The sequence below is a fragment of the Solanum verrucosum genome, unplaced genomic scaffold (genome assembly GCF_900185275.1).
Source record: "Solanum verrucosum unplaced genomic scaffold, falcon-dt-bn FXZP01000261.1, whole genome shotgun sequence".
NCBI classification, from domain to species: Eukaryota; Viridiplantae; Streptophyta; class Magnoliopsida; order Solanales; family Solanaceae; genus Solanum; species Solanum verrucosum.
The window spans coordinates 190,595-207,256 of record NW_026019969.1 but is presented as its reverse complement, the minus strand read 5'-3'; the positions used below and the strand labels follow the sequence as shown (position 1 = coordinate 207,256).

At 32.1% G+C, this 16,662-nt stretch overlaps 3 protein-coding genes across 3 annotated transcripts in view; all 3 read left to right on the top strand.

The window, feature by feature from the left end:
* The window catches only part of LOC125815440 (glutathione S-transferase 2-like), a 115,862-nt gene that overhangs the window by 5,809 nt on the left and 93,391 nt on the right, over positions 1-16,662 (top strand). The window lies entirely within an intron of this gene.
* LOC125815425 (uncharacterized) overlaps positions 1-16,662 on the top strand; it is a 188,330-nt gene that overhangs the window by 133,859 nt on the left and 37,809 nt on the right. The window lies entirely within an intron of this gene.
* LOC125815430 (pentatricopeptide repeat-containing protein At1g01970) lies at positions 9,784-14,742 on the top strand. Its single transcript, XM_049494899.1, has 2 exons — positions 9,784-10,299; positions 13,937-14,742. Exons 1-2 carry the CDS (start codon positions 9,832-9,834, stop codon positions 14,714-14,716), a joined length of 1,248 nt encoding a protein of 415 aa, XP_049350856.1. The 5' UTR covers positions 9,784-9,831; the 3' UTR covers positions 14,717-14,742.

The following is a 16,662-nucleotide window of genomic DNA, read 5'->3' as shown; positions in this document are numbered from 1 at the left end:
TACTCGATTTAGTAGTAGTAGAAAAAGTCTAGAAAATTGATTCTCTTAAAATGAGAGAAATTCCCTCAATTTATAGAAAACAAAGAGTAGTGTGAAAAAGTTCTTATTGTGCCTTACGAGAAAGGTCACAATCCTTTAGAAAAGTCACAATCTTTCGAAAATGTCACAACATTTCATAAAGTCACAACTTTTCATAAAAGTTACAATTCTTCATAAAAGTCGCAACTTTTCATAAAAGTTACAATTCCTTCATAAAAGTCACAACTCTTCATTTTTTCTTTCACACCTTTTAAAACCTAATACACCCTCACCCCACCCAACCAAATCTCTTATCATTTTATTTTCTTTAATTTTGAAATTCAAATTTCTTCTCTATGAATCTTGGTTGAATTACACACTTTAAAAATCTGGGTTTTCGAATCTTGTTTGTGAAAGGTTGAAGTTTAGATAATTTTGAAATCTTGAAGAGTAATGGTGTATACTGAAAAGTTGATAAACTTCATGAAGAACCTTGAAGAATAACAAATGGATTTTGTGAGTTTATGAAATTAATTCAAAATTATGATGGAAAATTTTAATGTGCAAATTTTTTTAATTCTTTTTAACATTTAATTTCTTACGTGGCATTAAAAATGACATGAAATTCTACAAAATGACGTGGAAATTCCATGTGTAAGAGATTGTGCTACACTCACACACATAGAATAAGAAAAAGATTTAAAGTATTGTGTTTTAATGAATTTAAGGGTTCAATTGACAAAATCGTGAGCATAAGGATTCAAATGAGAAATGGAGTCAAACATAAGTATTTAGAGCCTGTTTTGATGGGCTTTTAAGCTGGTCAAACTAACTTTAAAGTCAGTTTTTGACTTATTAAAGTGTTTGGCATTATCAAAGTGACCCTTAGCCTTAAGTCTGAACCTTCACTCCGGAAGTTCCTTCGTTCCCCGTCTCCACTGGATCTGCTTCGGGGAGTATTATTTTAAGCCAAAAGTTACAAGCTAGGTGAGGGGTGCTTTTTTTAAAAAACTTAAAAGCCCTTTTATGTTGACCAAGTATATTACCTTTTTGCCCTTAATTCTTTTATACAATTCCCAAATTGCCCATATTGAATTAACCCTAACATCTATTATTATAATAATAATTATTATTATTTTATTTTTTATTATTATTATTATTATTATTATTATTATTTTTATTATTATTATTATTTATTGTTTTTTATTTTATTATTATTATTATTATTATTTTATTTTTATTTTTATTATTATTATTTTTTATTATTATTTCTGAAATATGAATTTATATTCCTCTTATAAGTAACTAGTGAAATTGTCCGCGCTACGCGCGGTCTTTTTAAATTTAATTGATGAAAAATTACAATTAGAATATCAAATTTAAGATATACTTATGCAAAATATAAAAATGAACAGATAAACGTATAAAAAATGCATATAAAAGAAAGAATAAAAATGTCATAAAGTTATCGCGAAAAAATCATCTCATACGAAAAAAAAAGCTATACCCTCATATCAGAGGAAAAATGAATATGTAACATTAGTCTCGTAGACTGTCCTTGCTACGTATTTTTTGTCCACAAATATTTTAATTATTAAAAATAATAACCTTTATTTAGTTAATATATTTAGAGGTAATTTGTATTATTCATAAAAGAGGCAAATTTAGTCTTAAAGGAATTAGAGAATTTTAGTCCAAGAAAAAGCAATCTTAAAATTAAAAGTAGCAATTGGAGGAAGGTTAGCAACGGATGAAAATAATTACTTATCATTTTAAAATAAAATCATAAAAAAGCTAATATATTCATAGAATTATATACATTAAAAAAATGGAAGTCCAGAAATTGATATAACAACTGGTAAAGTTATGTTAACGGAAAAAAGATGTAGATTTAGTGATCACAATAATAGCTTGTGGTTGTAGTTATTTTTTTAAAATCATTTGATACTTCAAAAGATCACGCATGAGCTAACTTGTATTGTGAAAGACCCTTTAAAAAAGGAAATTGAATCCATATATCCTGCTCCTATCATATTCCATAAAAAATCATTTGGTTTGTGGACAAAGTTATTTAAAAACTATAGTCCAACCTAAATTTATACTTAAATAAATTATACATTTAGTTTCAACCTTTGATCCTAGATATTCTATCTTATTCTTATACCAAACGAATAATTTACAGCAATTGTCAAATAAAAAAGGATTGTAAGTTGCAAATTCTCCAATTTTGCACTGATAAAAAAGTCTAGTCAAGCACAAAATTTTACACATTAAAATTAATTTACACATACATGGAAACATATTAAATCTGAAAAAGGAGGGCAAAAACAAATCATAGCTAACAAAAACATTAATTACAAATTAAAGTTAAAAAGATAAAATATGAAATGTATATAAATTTCTTCACCACACCAACTTCAAATTCTTTTATATCTAATGAATAGTAATAAAGAAGGCTCTTTGATTTATTAATTACAAAGTTAAAGATAAAAAATGAAATGTAAATAAAAACCGCATATGTAAAGGAAGACTATGGGTGTGTTTGGTATGAAGGAAAATGTTTTCCAATTTTCTCATGTTTGGTTGGGTTATATGTTTTGGAAAATGTTTTCCAAATCAACTCATTTTCCTCAAATTTAAGAAAATGACTTCCCTTCAAAACTTAAGGAAAACATTTTCCAAAACTCTCTTCCAACTTCAAACTACAATTATTTTTTTGTTGAAAAAATCAATTTATTTTGTCCCTACCCTCAAATCAGCCCCCAACCAACCCCCCCCCCCCCCAAAAAAAAATAATAATTTAAAGCTTGTTTTTAAATTGATTTTTTTTTTTGGGGGGTGGGGGGGGGGTTGGTTGGGGGCTGGTTGAGGGTAGGGACAAAATAAATTGATTTTTGTTTTTAAATTCAATTTTTTTACCCACCCTCACCCCTACCCCTACCCCCACCCCCACCCCCTTCCAAAAAATATTAAAAATTATTTTTAAAAGATATTTCTAATTTCAATTTTTTATTTTTTACCCCCACCCACTACCCTCGCCCCCCTATCAATTTTTTTTTTTATTGTTTTTAAAAAATATTTCAACTTCAATTTTTAATTTTCCATCCCGATCCTCGATCACCCATGCCCCCTCCCCGGTCTGCCCCCCCCCCCCAAAAAAAAAATTGAGTTTGTTTTTAAAAAATATTTTCAACTTCAAAATTTTATTTTTTCACCCCTACACTCGATCCCCCCAAACCCACCCACCCCCTACTCGCCACCCCTACCCCAAAAAAAATAATTTAAGTTTGTTTTCAAAAAGTATTTTCAATTTCAAAATTTTATTTTTTCACCTCAACTCTCGACCCCCCCACCCACCCCCTACCATCCCCCCACCCCACCCACCCCCTACCAGCCCCCATCCCCCCAAAAAAAAAATTAAGTTTGTTTTTAAAAAATATTTTCAACTTCAAAATTTCAATTTTTCACCCCTACCCTCAACCCACCCCCTACCACCCCCACACCCCACCCCCAAAAAAATTTAAGTTTGTTTTTAAAAAATATTTTCAATTTCAAAAATTATTTTCTACCCTAATAAAAATAAAAGATATTTCTCAAAAAAAAAAAAATTCATTCATAAATCAAACACTAAAAATTTTTTTCGGAAAATATTTTCTACTCACCAACCAAACATGAGAAAATAAGTCAAAAATCAACTTGTTTTCCAGAAAAAACATTTTCCTTCATACCAAACACACCCTATATGTGCACTTTAGTTCAACATTTATTTTTGAGGCTTTTTTTAAGACCATTTAATTAGGAGATTATGCATTGAAAAATAAAAAAGAAAAGGACATGTTATTCAAATAGAAAATCTCAAATAATTGGATAGTTTTTATAATTCATGAGATATAATTAAATGTAATTTATGCGATAGAATTAATTTTAATTATTTAACAAATTGTATGATGAAAAAATAAGGAAAAATCTCAAAAAAAGAGATTTAAGATAAATTATTTTACATGCCACATAGATTAATCATGACCTTATTTGTGCTTCATACAAGATACAATTTTTCACAAACAAACAAACAAACAAATAAATAAATATATATATATTGTACCAAGAAAGAAAATCTTACAATATTAATAAATAAAAGATAGAACTAATATGTTATTAAGCATAAGAACTACAACTACAAAATTCTTGTTTTAGCTTCGAACATGAGAATAAAAGCTAAACATTTAGGCATATAATATATCAATGATAAAATATGTGTATACTATTCTACTTCAAAAACTATTATGAAATTACTTAAATTGAAACAAAAAATAAGAAAATTATCTCAAATCTTAAATCATTTTCTTCCTTGTACATGCACTGCTTTTTTGGTTCAAATTTGCTAATGTGAATTCTCTATGGTAATTGAAATTAAAGAAACAAAAAAGAATTTAAAGGAAGAATAAAGAATTTAAAATAAGAAGAGCTTTTATGCGAAATAGCTTTAGCAAACTATCAACCATTTTTCACGTCACCTTTTGACTCTCCTTCTATCAATTCATTATGAGAAAATAGATAAATAGGTTTCTTGGTTTTGGAGAGCGTCACATCAACATGTCTAATATTAATTCATTATGACCTTAATTTTCAGAGATCCAAGAAAAATGAAATACTCTGTAAAATCAATTCTGAGAAAATATTGTTGTCTGATCCACTCTACTAACCTCTTATTTAGACGAAATATTCTTCATTTTCAGAGATCCAAGAAAAACTATTGGAGGTCGGATTGCATATGAAATTTTTAGTTTTTTTTAGCAAATTATAGAATATTGCTATGAATTTCAATTTTGAATAGAGACCTGGCAAATTTCTGATTTCCAAAATGTATACAAACAATTAAATACTACTCTTAAAAAACCCGGATAATTTGGTATTACAATTAAATACAATAATCATTATTAGTCGAAGATGAAACGGTAGACAGTTATCAAATTAATCAGCTAAATGTTTGGGTTTGAGAGAAGGCCAATTGACGTGTCATAATTGGCTGTTACAATGAAAAAGGCAAGGGTTGTTAATTGGGAGAGGAGAATTAATGTAGTTATTGTTATTATTAGGTGTTTAATTAGATGGAGAAAATAATTAACTGATAGGAATAATATATAAAAAACATTAAAAATAAAATAAAATAGATAAATAGGTTTCTTGGCCTCAGAGAACGCCACGTCAACATATCTAATATCCAGCTTTATATATTACTCCTATATAGAAATGGGACTTAGATTGGACGAACACAGCATCCTATTATTGTACTTAAAGTAATGTAAATTGTACTATCACAACTCAAAGGAATTGTACGAAAAGCAATTTAAATGGTACGTTTTATGGGTACTTTCTCCTCTCCATGGAAACTCAAACACATGTCAACACCATTGTTAAACACGTGTACTAAGAAAATGCACAAAAATAGCTCGTCAAAGATTCATCAAATCATCAGAGATTTAGTCGAAGCGGCGAGTTCTCTCACTCCAAAAAAATCAATCGACTTGGTCTCTCTCCAAAGATAATCGGCGAAGACATTTCAAAGAAAACGGTAAAGAATTGGAAGGGTATCCAGGTCACCGTTCAAAACCATCTATTATTTATCTTCTTTCACTCATACTTTCATAGATTTTATTTGTTTCCTTCACTATGTTGACCTTTTTGAACTGTGAGTTCTTTGTTTTAGTGAATTTTTTTGTGATTTTTTGATTCATTACACTTCATTTGGTAGAATCCACATTTGTATTTTAAGTTGCGGCCTTTTTGTTTCACCCGAACTAGATATTATCAGTTTCAAGATAAATTTAAATTAAAAAATTTAAGTCTCACCTCTCTTTTTCTCGATTTTCACCTTTACTGAATGTACATCTGTTGGGAATTTCTTTTCCAAATTCGGTGATTTTTTTGCATGTTTCTGATGGTGATTTTCTTGCATGTTAAATTGAAGACACTGTGAATTTGTTATTACTGCAACTAATGTATGCTCTCATGCATGATGATGCTCAGAATTATTATTTTTTGATATGGTAAATCGCGTTGTTCCAATTTCCCACCACATCTATCAAGTATTCTTTTTTACTTGCAAATAATCCTTTTTGCTTCCATAAACCTAATAAAAAAAATTTGCTTTAATTTACAATGAATTTCATGTTTTATTGTTAAATTTAGTTAGTTTATTCTATTGGTTTATGTGAAATACGTTCGATTGCAGCTGCTATTTATACATTTTCTGGGAAGTATTAATTTCAATTGTGTTGATTAGAATTTTATTCAATAAAATCAAGTATGTTGTTTAGACCCCAATTTTGGAATTGCACTCGGTATGTTGTTGTTGATTTAATGTTGGTTGTCTACCTACTCCAACACTCCTTTTATAGCGGGCTTCAGAACTGGTTATGCTTTGGTCAGCTTGCTTAGCCAAAGTTAAATTGGGATTTTGTTAGATTTGACAATTTTTGTTTGATTATTTAAATGCATTTCAGTAATTTTATGGTGGACAACTAAATGGCTCTGCAGACTATCTGTTGTAAGTGAAGTTAAGCAGATTAATTAGTATTTTTTTCCCTTTCTGAATGGATATTGCAATTATCTTGAAAAGTAGCAGTATGGGCTTACTAAATATGTCTAGCAGAAATGTGGGTTATTGTTAGATTTTAAGTACTCATGCCAATTTAGTTCTGATATTAAAACATGAAAGGGTTGGAAAGGGAAGAGTGGTAAGGCTAATATACCTTTGTTATGCTTCCCAGGGCTTAACTCTATTGGCAAAGGTTAAGGGACTTGTGACTTAATTAGGCCACCGGTTAAAGCTCTCTGGCAAGTGAATTAAGCTTTTTATTTAAGTGGAGAAGGATAGAGACAGACCCATTATCCTTGAGTTATGAATGATGAAATTAGGCCTAATAGTTTGCTCTGGACTTATTTCTATGTTAGTTCCTCTTTTAGTATTCGTTGATTTGTCTATTCTTTGGGTTGTTTTTCCTGGGTTTACGATTATTTTGTGCGCATACAAATTGTGAGTTGCTCATACATCCTTGAGGATACAATGGTGCAATTTATTTTTGGCTGATATTGAAGTGGTCTACCATTAATTTTTGAATGATAGTAATTGAAGTAGTGCAACACCACTGATAGAAATGAACAAATTTGTAGTTTCTGGCAAACCGTAGCTTCCATTGACTATATTAAAATTAAAATCCTCAATTTAAAAAATAATGCAAGTAGAATCCGATTTTCTTAACTACTGCGGTGTTAATATGCCAAGGGTAGTCACATGTTGAGTATATTTCAGATCAGTGAAATGTTAATATTTGTAGATTACTAAACATCTATCAAGATGAAATAGTGGTATATTCATGTGTGAACTTTCATCCTGCAATCTATAGTTTTGATTTTAAATTTAGTAATCTTCTGTAAAAACTGCAAGTCTGCTTAATTATGTTTTTTGACATGATTTTGGTTGCTTATATAAAAATTCTCTTTGTGTCTGCCTCTTGGTATTAAGTTTCTCTGTTTTCTTCCTTTCAACAAATTCCTTTATGATTTGTAATTATTTTCCACAAAAAAAATATCGTATATACAGTCCATGAGAGATATATATCCTTTTTTCTCAGAGTCTTGCTCTTTTCTCAAGGATCCAGTTCTGTTGAAAATATTACTATTTATAAATATGCATGCTCATAAATTCACTTTGAAATTTCTTTTTCTTCCGTAGGATTCATCAGTATTGACACAACTAAGGTGGTAGAATAGACAGAATTTACTGTTTGGAGGTTACTTGGACCCGCCTTGATCTTTACAAGTAAAAAATGATGTTGTTTTCCTGAATTTTATTTTGCTTATTGCTCTGAGCTCACTTGATATCTTTGTTTGCTTACAACTTTATTTGTTTACTATCAAATATAATAAAGCTTTGGCATTTTCTCTTTCCATCTGATAACAAACGGGAATGCATGACTGGAGTTATGCGTGCAACAAATGGAAGGGCAATGGAATCGGGATGGTACCTCTATGCCTAGGACACCAGAATATCGAACTCATTTGTTAGTGAGACGTTTGAAGTATATATTTGTACATTCGACTTTTGCCCAAAAGTATATTATATGTTATAAATATTTTGTTTGTTATAATTGAAGACTTGGTTATAGCACCTGTTGTTTGTAAACAACTCTATTTGCTTTTGTGTATTATGTCTTCATCAAAAAGAGAAATTTCCCAGATATTTATAAGGAAGAAAGACCATGTATATCTTATTTTTCATTGCTTAAACATAATATTCTTACTATACTCTGTTTCTACGAATATCACAACTAATTGGCTATAATCACTTCACATGGATTAAAGATTTCACTGTGCAGTAGACCATACACAAAATATATTTTGCATATCAAAAAGCGTAAAATTACTTTTATGCGTAGATTGATTTTGTTGGGCCCGTGCTCAGCACAAACATTCCCATCTAGTATATATATATGTGGTGGTAAAGAAGTATGTGAATGATAGACAATTATTATTACTTATGAATGAAATTAAAATAAATCTTAAATCTTTCAAGTGATCTATTCAAATTATATATTTTTAAAATCTAAAATAAGTTGCACATATAAAATTAACTTAAATAATAAATTTATATTCCTCTTATAAATAATTAATGATGATAAAGAAATGTGTGAATGATAGACAATTATTATTACTTATGAATGTAACTAAAATAAATCTTAAATCTTTCCTTTGATTTATTCAAATTATATATTTTAAAAATCTACAATAAGTAGCGCATATAAAATTAACTAAAATAATAAATTTATATTCCTCTTATAAATAATTTATGATGGCAAAGAAATATGTGAATGATAGGAAAATATTACTCCCTCTGTCCCAATTTATATGACACATTTCAAATTTCGAGATTCAAACAAGTTTATCTTTGACCGTAATTTTTTCATATATCTTTTTAATATTTTCAATTATCAATTATTGAGACTTATAGTATTTTTAATGTAGTTTACAAATATATAAATTTCATTTTAAAAAAATTGAAGATTCCATGAGCAAATTCTCGGTCAAACTTAAACTGTTTGACTCTCGAAAAATAAAATGTATCACATAAATTGGGACAGAGGGAGTATTACTTATGGATGTAAAATATAAATTAATTTTATTTTAATTTTATTTTAAGTATAAAAACCTTAAAATAACCAACTTTTTATCCTGTTAACAATTTTAAGGGTATTTCAGACATTTTGATAAAAAAAAGTGTTTATCAGCATTTATTTGCCAAGTACATCAACAATATTTTTTTCAACTGCAACACTTTTATTCGAACACATAACTACTTATTTTAAAAATAAGTTTTAACACTTTAAAAGATTGTTTTTGAAAAGTTATTTTTTTTTTTTAAGTAAATCCAAACGAGCTCGTGTCATTCTGCCATTCTAAATGAAATGAAACTAAAAATTAAGCCGTTATGCTATCCACTTACCCCTTCCAATTTTATTTTCCAGGCAACGCTACCGCTCGTTCTTGGCCGAATTCTTGGTTGGCTACTTGCAGTGATGATGACAGGTTAAGGATTACAATTGCTAAAAAAAACAAGTAAATTTTAGCGCATCGATGGATGACAGTGTCATCTACTTCCTGGCGATAGTGGTAACAATTTGCCAGAAATATTATTTCTAAAATTTTCTACTGACTTTCTGCTTGCATATTATTTGAATTAGCAGTGCCCACGAAAATCTGTGGAAGAAACCCACTATTGTTGCAGTGTTCTTGAATTAATATCTGATTTTGGACATGGGTTTTGTGGCATCTGATGTCTTGTGTTGTTCCACTCAAACATCTATACTAAGCAATACTATTGGAAGAATCCATCAGTATCCTTTAAAGGGTGTTATTTTCTTGCAAAAAGTTGCCATTTTTGAGAATCGTGAATTGGGGTTTAGGCCTTTACTAGCAGTGAGTAATGTAGCAGTTCATCAGAAGGGTAGTGCTGAAAACCAAGTTAATGATAAACCTAGGTATAAGTGGGTTAAGATAGGCTCTGATGTTACTGAGGAACAGCAAAGGGCTATCTTGAAGCTTCCACCAAAGATGATAAATAGATGTAAGGCATTAATGCAACAGATCATTTGCTATTCACCCGAAAAGGGTAGTGTGTCACTCTTGTTAGAGGCCTGGGTGAAGAGTATGAAGCCTGACAGAGCTGATTGGCTTGCGGTACTCAAAGAACTGGACAGGCTAAATCATCCAATGTATTTGGAGGTAATGTCACTTTCTTCCTCTACCACATAGTTCTTGACTTCACTAAAGTTTTGCTTGCTGCTGGCTTTTGTTCACATTCTTTATGAGTTTTGTTGCATCAAGTTTGCTGGATTAGTATTCTCTCGTCTCAGTCGTCTATCTACCATGGAAAATTGTTAATTACAACCACTACTTTGACCACTTTCTAACTCAAATGTAGATGAATTGTGCTTGAAAGTCACATTACCTTCATTAAATTTGATGGATGTGAACAGAAAAGGTTGAAATTTTTTCTACTTGCTATTTTCCTCCATCTTCACCTTTTCAACGCTCACCTGAAGACACATCACTCCAGGGTAGTCATTTGGGGCCAACGGCGAAACCAGAAATTTTGTTAACGGTGCTGAAGGTTTAATATATGTGTAAGCAATTTTTGACATGTATATACAATATAATTTTCCAATGAAGAGTGTTTAACTGACTCTATCTCTTCACTCTATGTGTTTATGCCACTGTTTGGAACCTTCTCCATAAAGTTGTGCTCACTGCTCAAAAATTGTTGATATGTCTCCTGTTACTAACTTGACGATGTGCTCTTTTCAACAACCTTCATAGGTGGTTCCAAGTCTAGTCTGCCAAATCATATGCATCTTTCCTTTTGTTCCATGTCTTCCATACCTTATCCATTGATACTAATTTGCTTGTTCTTTTGGTAGCCCATTAAATATCCCTTTCTTTGGGTTTAAGTCTATTCCCACGTTTTCTCTGTCCTTTCCCTCCTTTTGGAGTTTAGTTGGAGGTCTCACTATGGCAGCACATTAGGTTTGTCGTAATGCCTTGAAGTAGTAGTGACATCACTTTATGGTGGATAAACGTTTGTCCTACAGGAATTTGACACCATTTCTTGTCAAACAAAGTGTGTTTCCTCTTATTAAGCCTTTTGATTTGTGGATATTCTCCTTGAAATAGCTGGTACCATTGCATTAGTTTAATGTTAACTAGTGAGGATGCTGGATTCAAAATGGATGAATTTGTTTTCTTTGACAATTATCGTCCATTAGGTAGTAGATTAGTCATTAGAGATTTTATTTATTTACTTAACTTGGATAATTAAGTGTAGATTTGAGATCAATCCAATGTGAATGCTTGGGACCTTTCCTCTTCTGCCCATGGTTCCATTATTCAGATAACTGTTGTCCCTTTTTGTTCATCTCCTATTTATAGCGGAGTAGCTGCCAGAAGATAGTATGGATAAATAGGAAACATGTTGAACCCATCTAAGATCTAGTTAGAGCAATGGAATTCTGAGTCTAGTAGCCTATGACAATGAGAATGCTTGGGACCTTTCTTCTTCTGCTCATGGTTCCATTATACAGATTACTGTTGTCCCTTTTTGTTCATCTCCTAATTACTGCTGAATGAGCTTTTATACAAATGGCTGAACATTATCTACCGGAAGGTTATTTATTGCCTTTGAGGACTATTTTATTAAGTTGTGAAATAAGCTTTACTCGAATCCTTTTCTTAATTCCTAAAAGAATTAGCGACTTGACAATACCTATCAACAACTTCCATAATCCTTACAACTGGATAATGGTGCTGTTCTTGGCACATAAGGTCCTCTAGAATTGTGATGGTGAAAAAGAAGGATAACTCAGGCACATTTGTGGAACTTATAATTGGATTAAAAAGGCACCACTCCTTTCTAAGTTTGTAAATTTTCTTGAAAAGATAAAGGTGAGGGTATAATTTAGTCAACTCCAGCGCCATCTTTTAATCACTTGCAGCAAACTTAAGACAAATGACTATTATAGAGATGACACTTATGTTGGGATGAGGACACTGTAACATTCTTTACTTGTTAACTGAGAAATCCGTCTAGGGTCAATCCTTAGGACCAACCTCAGCCTTCGAAAGTCGTGTATAATGGGCCCCCCGCTCTGCCCTTCTTCACTCTACACCAGGCTTAGTTCACATGACACAGGGAAAGCTTGTGACCTAAGTCACAAGTCCCTCAACCTTTGCCACTTGAACTAAGCCCTGGAGGCCACTCTGTAACATTCTTGCTACCACTACTACTGCACTTCTAAGAGAAAAATAAGTTAAGTGCAACTGCAACATCATTGTAGTGAACATCCAAACAACTACCAGCAAAAAAGTCATAAGCAAGAAGTCCCTGTTGCTAAAAGTCTCGTATCCTTTATAGAGTGGGGAAGGAATGTAGAAGTGAAAAGATGGATAGGCTCAAGCAATCATTCCAGGTATAGGGTTGATCTTGAAAGGTGTTATGTACAGTAAAATATTCAGAATTTTGGGTGAAGGGTGATCTCTAGAGGACTGGCAATGACTTGATTTTCAGTCTTGTTTGCAAGTTTTCTGAACTATTTCAACCTTAAGTTGCACATAGGTTTTCTAATGGAGTCTATATATTCTTTGTGTTTTGCCTTGAGAAGAAGAAGAAGGGGATCAGTGTCATCTTGTAAGATTCAGCCCGAGAAAGTAATTCAGCTGAATCACTTTCTCATCTGCTTCTCAGTGCAGATGGCTTAATCATTGGAGTCTGTGTAATCCCCTCACATTCTGTTAGAGGAAGTGATCTACAGGAGAATCTCTTTACTTCTAGGTAGAGTGAATTCTGAAATCTGAGGGGACTGCTAAAGGCGTGATTTAAAGTCCCTCTTGTTTATAAGTTTACTGAACTGTTAGCTGAATGTTGCTGGTTGTGTTTGCTGTCTGGTGTGCATAGTTCCTATTTCTCTAGTAATCGTAAAAACTTCATGAAAGCGTATCATAAACAACATCATTAATTTTAATCTGGGGAGATGGTGGAGGTTTTGTTGGAGGGGGTGAACAGACCAGCAATCTAAGTACTAGCTTTTCAGATAAGAATTATGAATGCATCAAGCCAGATGCTTGCCATGTTAGTAGTTGGATCCTTTTCAATCAGGAAAGTAGAAGCATTAGAATACCATGAAGATCTTCTAGTTCATTAATGGTTTGTGAATATAGAATTATTTTTACAAAACTTTTTTTTAGATGGTATATGTTAATCTGAACCTTGCTATGTGCCTCTGAGATTGCTAGAACTGGTTATTATATGCCTTCCCTCTCAGGGGAGTCATTTGAACTTTGAAGCCAGTGTTTGACTATACCTAGAAAATTCATCGGTACAAAAAACTCAATCGCCTTTCCCTGTTCTTTTAAAGGGGGTAACAATTCTGATCTTTCAAATCCATCATGTGATAATAATTAAATCTGTGCATTGTTCTCTAGTAGTTCTAGTATTTTCTTAAAGAGCATTTGATTCTTCTTTTTCATTGTCATTTTTTAATAAATAGTTATCCATCTCCTTTTCATTATTAAACCCTTCAAGTGAATTTAGTTGTGGCCACTTTAGCCCCAATATTGTTGGAATCTAGGCAAAATCATTTGTTGAGTCACAATTTGATTAAGAACAATTGAAAACACATCCTTCTCTGATCCTAGTTCACTTAGAAAGCTAGGAATCAGGAACAGGGCTACAATTATTCTGAATTTTCTTGATATCAGTAAACTATGTGCTTACTAGTCTTTCCACTAAACTTTCAACAAGTTTTTTGAATGTTGACAAGGAAATCAGCCAATTTATCAATTCCTTGGTGCACTTTCTGTATCTCAGGTAGCTGAATTGTCCCTCTTAGCAGAATCATTTGAAGCCAATATTCGTGATTACACCAAGATAATTCATGGCTATGCAAAGCATAATCGGCTGAAAGAAGCTGAAAGTGTGTTCTTATCCATGAAGAGTAGAGGCTTCACATGTGATCAGGTGACAATGACAGCTTTAGTTCACATGTATAGCAAGGCTGGTAACCTTAAGCTGGCTGAAGATACTTTTGAAGAGATGAGGTTGCTTGGTGTACCATTGGATAAGAGGTCCTTTGGGTCAATAATCATGGCCTACGTCAGAGCTGGAAAGCTTGGTCAAGGAGAGGCTTTACTGAAGGAAATGGAAGAACAAGAGATCTATGCTGGACCAGAAGTTTATAAAGCACTTTTGAGAGCCTATTCGATGAGTGGCGATAGCAAAGGAGCTCAAAGGGTTTTTGACACAATTCAGTTAGCAGGAGTAATCCCTGATGCAACGATTTGTGGTCTGCTTATGAATGCCTATATTATGGCTGGTCAATTGAGTGAAGCTTGTATTACATTTGAGAATATGAGAATAGTTGGCATAGAGCCAAATGACAAGTGTATCACATTGCTATTGACAGCTTATGAAACAGAAAACAAACTGAGCAAGGCACTTGATGTTTTGATGGATTTAGAGAGGGATGGTGTTGTGCTTGGTAGAGAAGCTTCTGAATTATTGGCTCGTTGGTTCAAGAGACTTGGGGTAGTTGGAGAAGTGGAGCTTGTTCTGAGAGATTACGCATCAAACTGCGCATTACTAAACTGATGTTTTTTGCTTTAGCCAGGAGTTTCTCTCCGTTGTATCTATTTGAGAGAGTCTTGGTTTCCTATCTGCAGGTATGTAAACTTTTCACTAAAGGAACTGGTTTGCTAAAACCTGTCTTCAGTAACTGTTGCTTATTCCCATGTCGCAATAAGAGAAAAAGGGGGTTGAAAAACAAAGAAAACTGGAAACAAGAGCTTCCCTTTTTTCAATCTGACTTGGTGAATATACTTGTAAATATGTGTGTGCGCACATATATTCAAGCACAAGATAGTCTCATGCACCAACACATATGTCAAGCTTTTTGAGCCTAGTGGTTTAGTTAAGAGTTTTGGTTCTGGTTTAAGCATCTTCATCAAGCTTGCTGTACGTCGATACAACATACTGCCCAGGAAAGTATAACAACTCACTGCTGCTTGTATCAACAAAACACGCAGAGGTATGTTTTTTCATATTTCTGGTAAGAGGTTGAAGGCTTAACAAAGTTAAGAGGAGAGCTCTTTATGTTCTTCGGGATGTACTCAAATGTGAAACCATTTCCTGTAGTATTTCAATTACTTCGGTTCATTATAAGTTGCAACTCTTTATTTTTTTGTTGTTGAACCTTAAAAACGAAAAAAAACATGGTTAGTGAGGATTCATATTGTTGAACCCTCTTGAGATTGAGTGAAAATACAAGTGTTTGAACCTCACTTGTTAAGATAGGTGTAGCCTTCTTGAGAACTAATCATACTTTTATCTCAATAATCGATATAATATCAATCAGAAAACCAGATTGTTGTTTAAGTTGATGGATACAATTGGTAGCTCTCATTACTCAAATGAGCTAATTTCGAATAAACAATCCCATTAATTAGAAGGTGTACCAAAACCAAGATTAGGGAGGATAAAATTATCTCGACAAATCCAAATCACAATCTTTAGGCTGTGTTCCGTCCATTTTTTTCATGTTAGGTTGAGAAAATAAGTTTCTTAGAGGAAAACGACGTCCCTTGTAGAGGTGGGAAAAACAAGTGATATTTTACATTGATGGTATCTTCCCACCTCCCATTTAGATTATATTATAATACTTTTTATTTATGTACCGAACACAAAAAAATAAATAAGAAATTATTTTTTTACAAAACATTGTCCTTCCTACCACACACCCTTAGATTGCAACAAATTATAATCACCCATTATTCTGGATAATAAAAATTACTAAAGAAAAGGAAGAAAAATGACGTTAGTAAATAAATCATAGTCCTAGGCCAACACTCTTTGATTGATTTTATTGGTTTCCCACCCGGTATTCGGAGCCTGCATTGAAGTCCCGACTAAATTTGAAGACCTCTAATTAAGGATGAAGTAGTTCAACCACTGCCACCACAACCCATATTGGTACTGTTTGAGTGATTGCTTGTACTTGAAACAAGAATAATATATAAAAGCTAAAAAAGGGGGTTGAAGAGTGTATATGTGGTGTATCCTTTTTGAGACGTAAAAGATTCAAACTACTCCTTAATCTGTAACCTAAGAATGATTTAATTCGTTAATGATTACCCAAAACTGGAAAAAAAAATCTATTTGTTAATCTCAAATGCCTTTTCTTATTGTTTTGTTTTGTGTGTGGTTTACTTCAATAGTAATTTGGTTCATTTATATTCACTCTGATGACTAAGAGTCAATATATAAATACAACTTTTAGTCTAAATTAACTGGAAAAAAAATAGAGAAATCTAACAAGGAAACAAAATAAAGTAAATCAAAATCTTATATGAGTGTACGTCTTATTCAATTTACACCAATATATAACTCACGCTAACAAAACTTGTTACTTATAAATGACTTCTTGGATTTAAAAAAGACAAATCAATTCATTGCGTATATAGTAACTCATAGTTATAAAAACATGAATAAATTAAAGTATCAACATATCCAATTAGACAAGAAATAAAGATTCAACACCC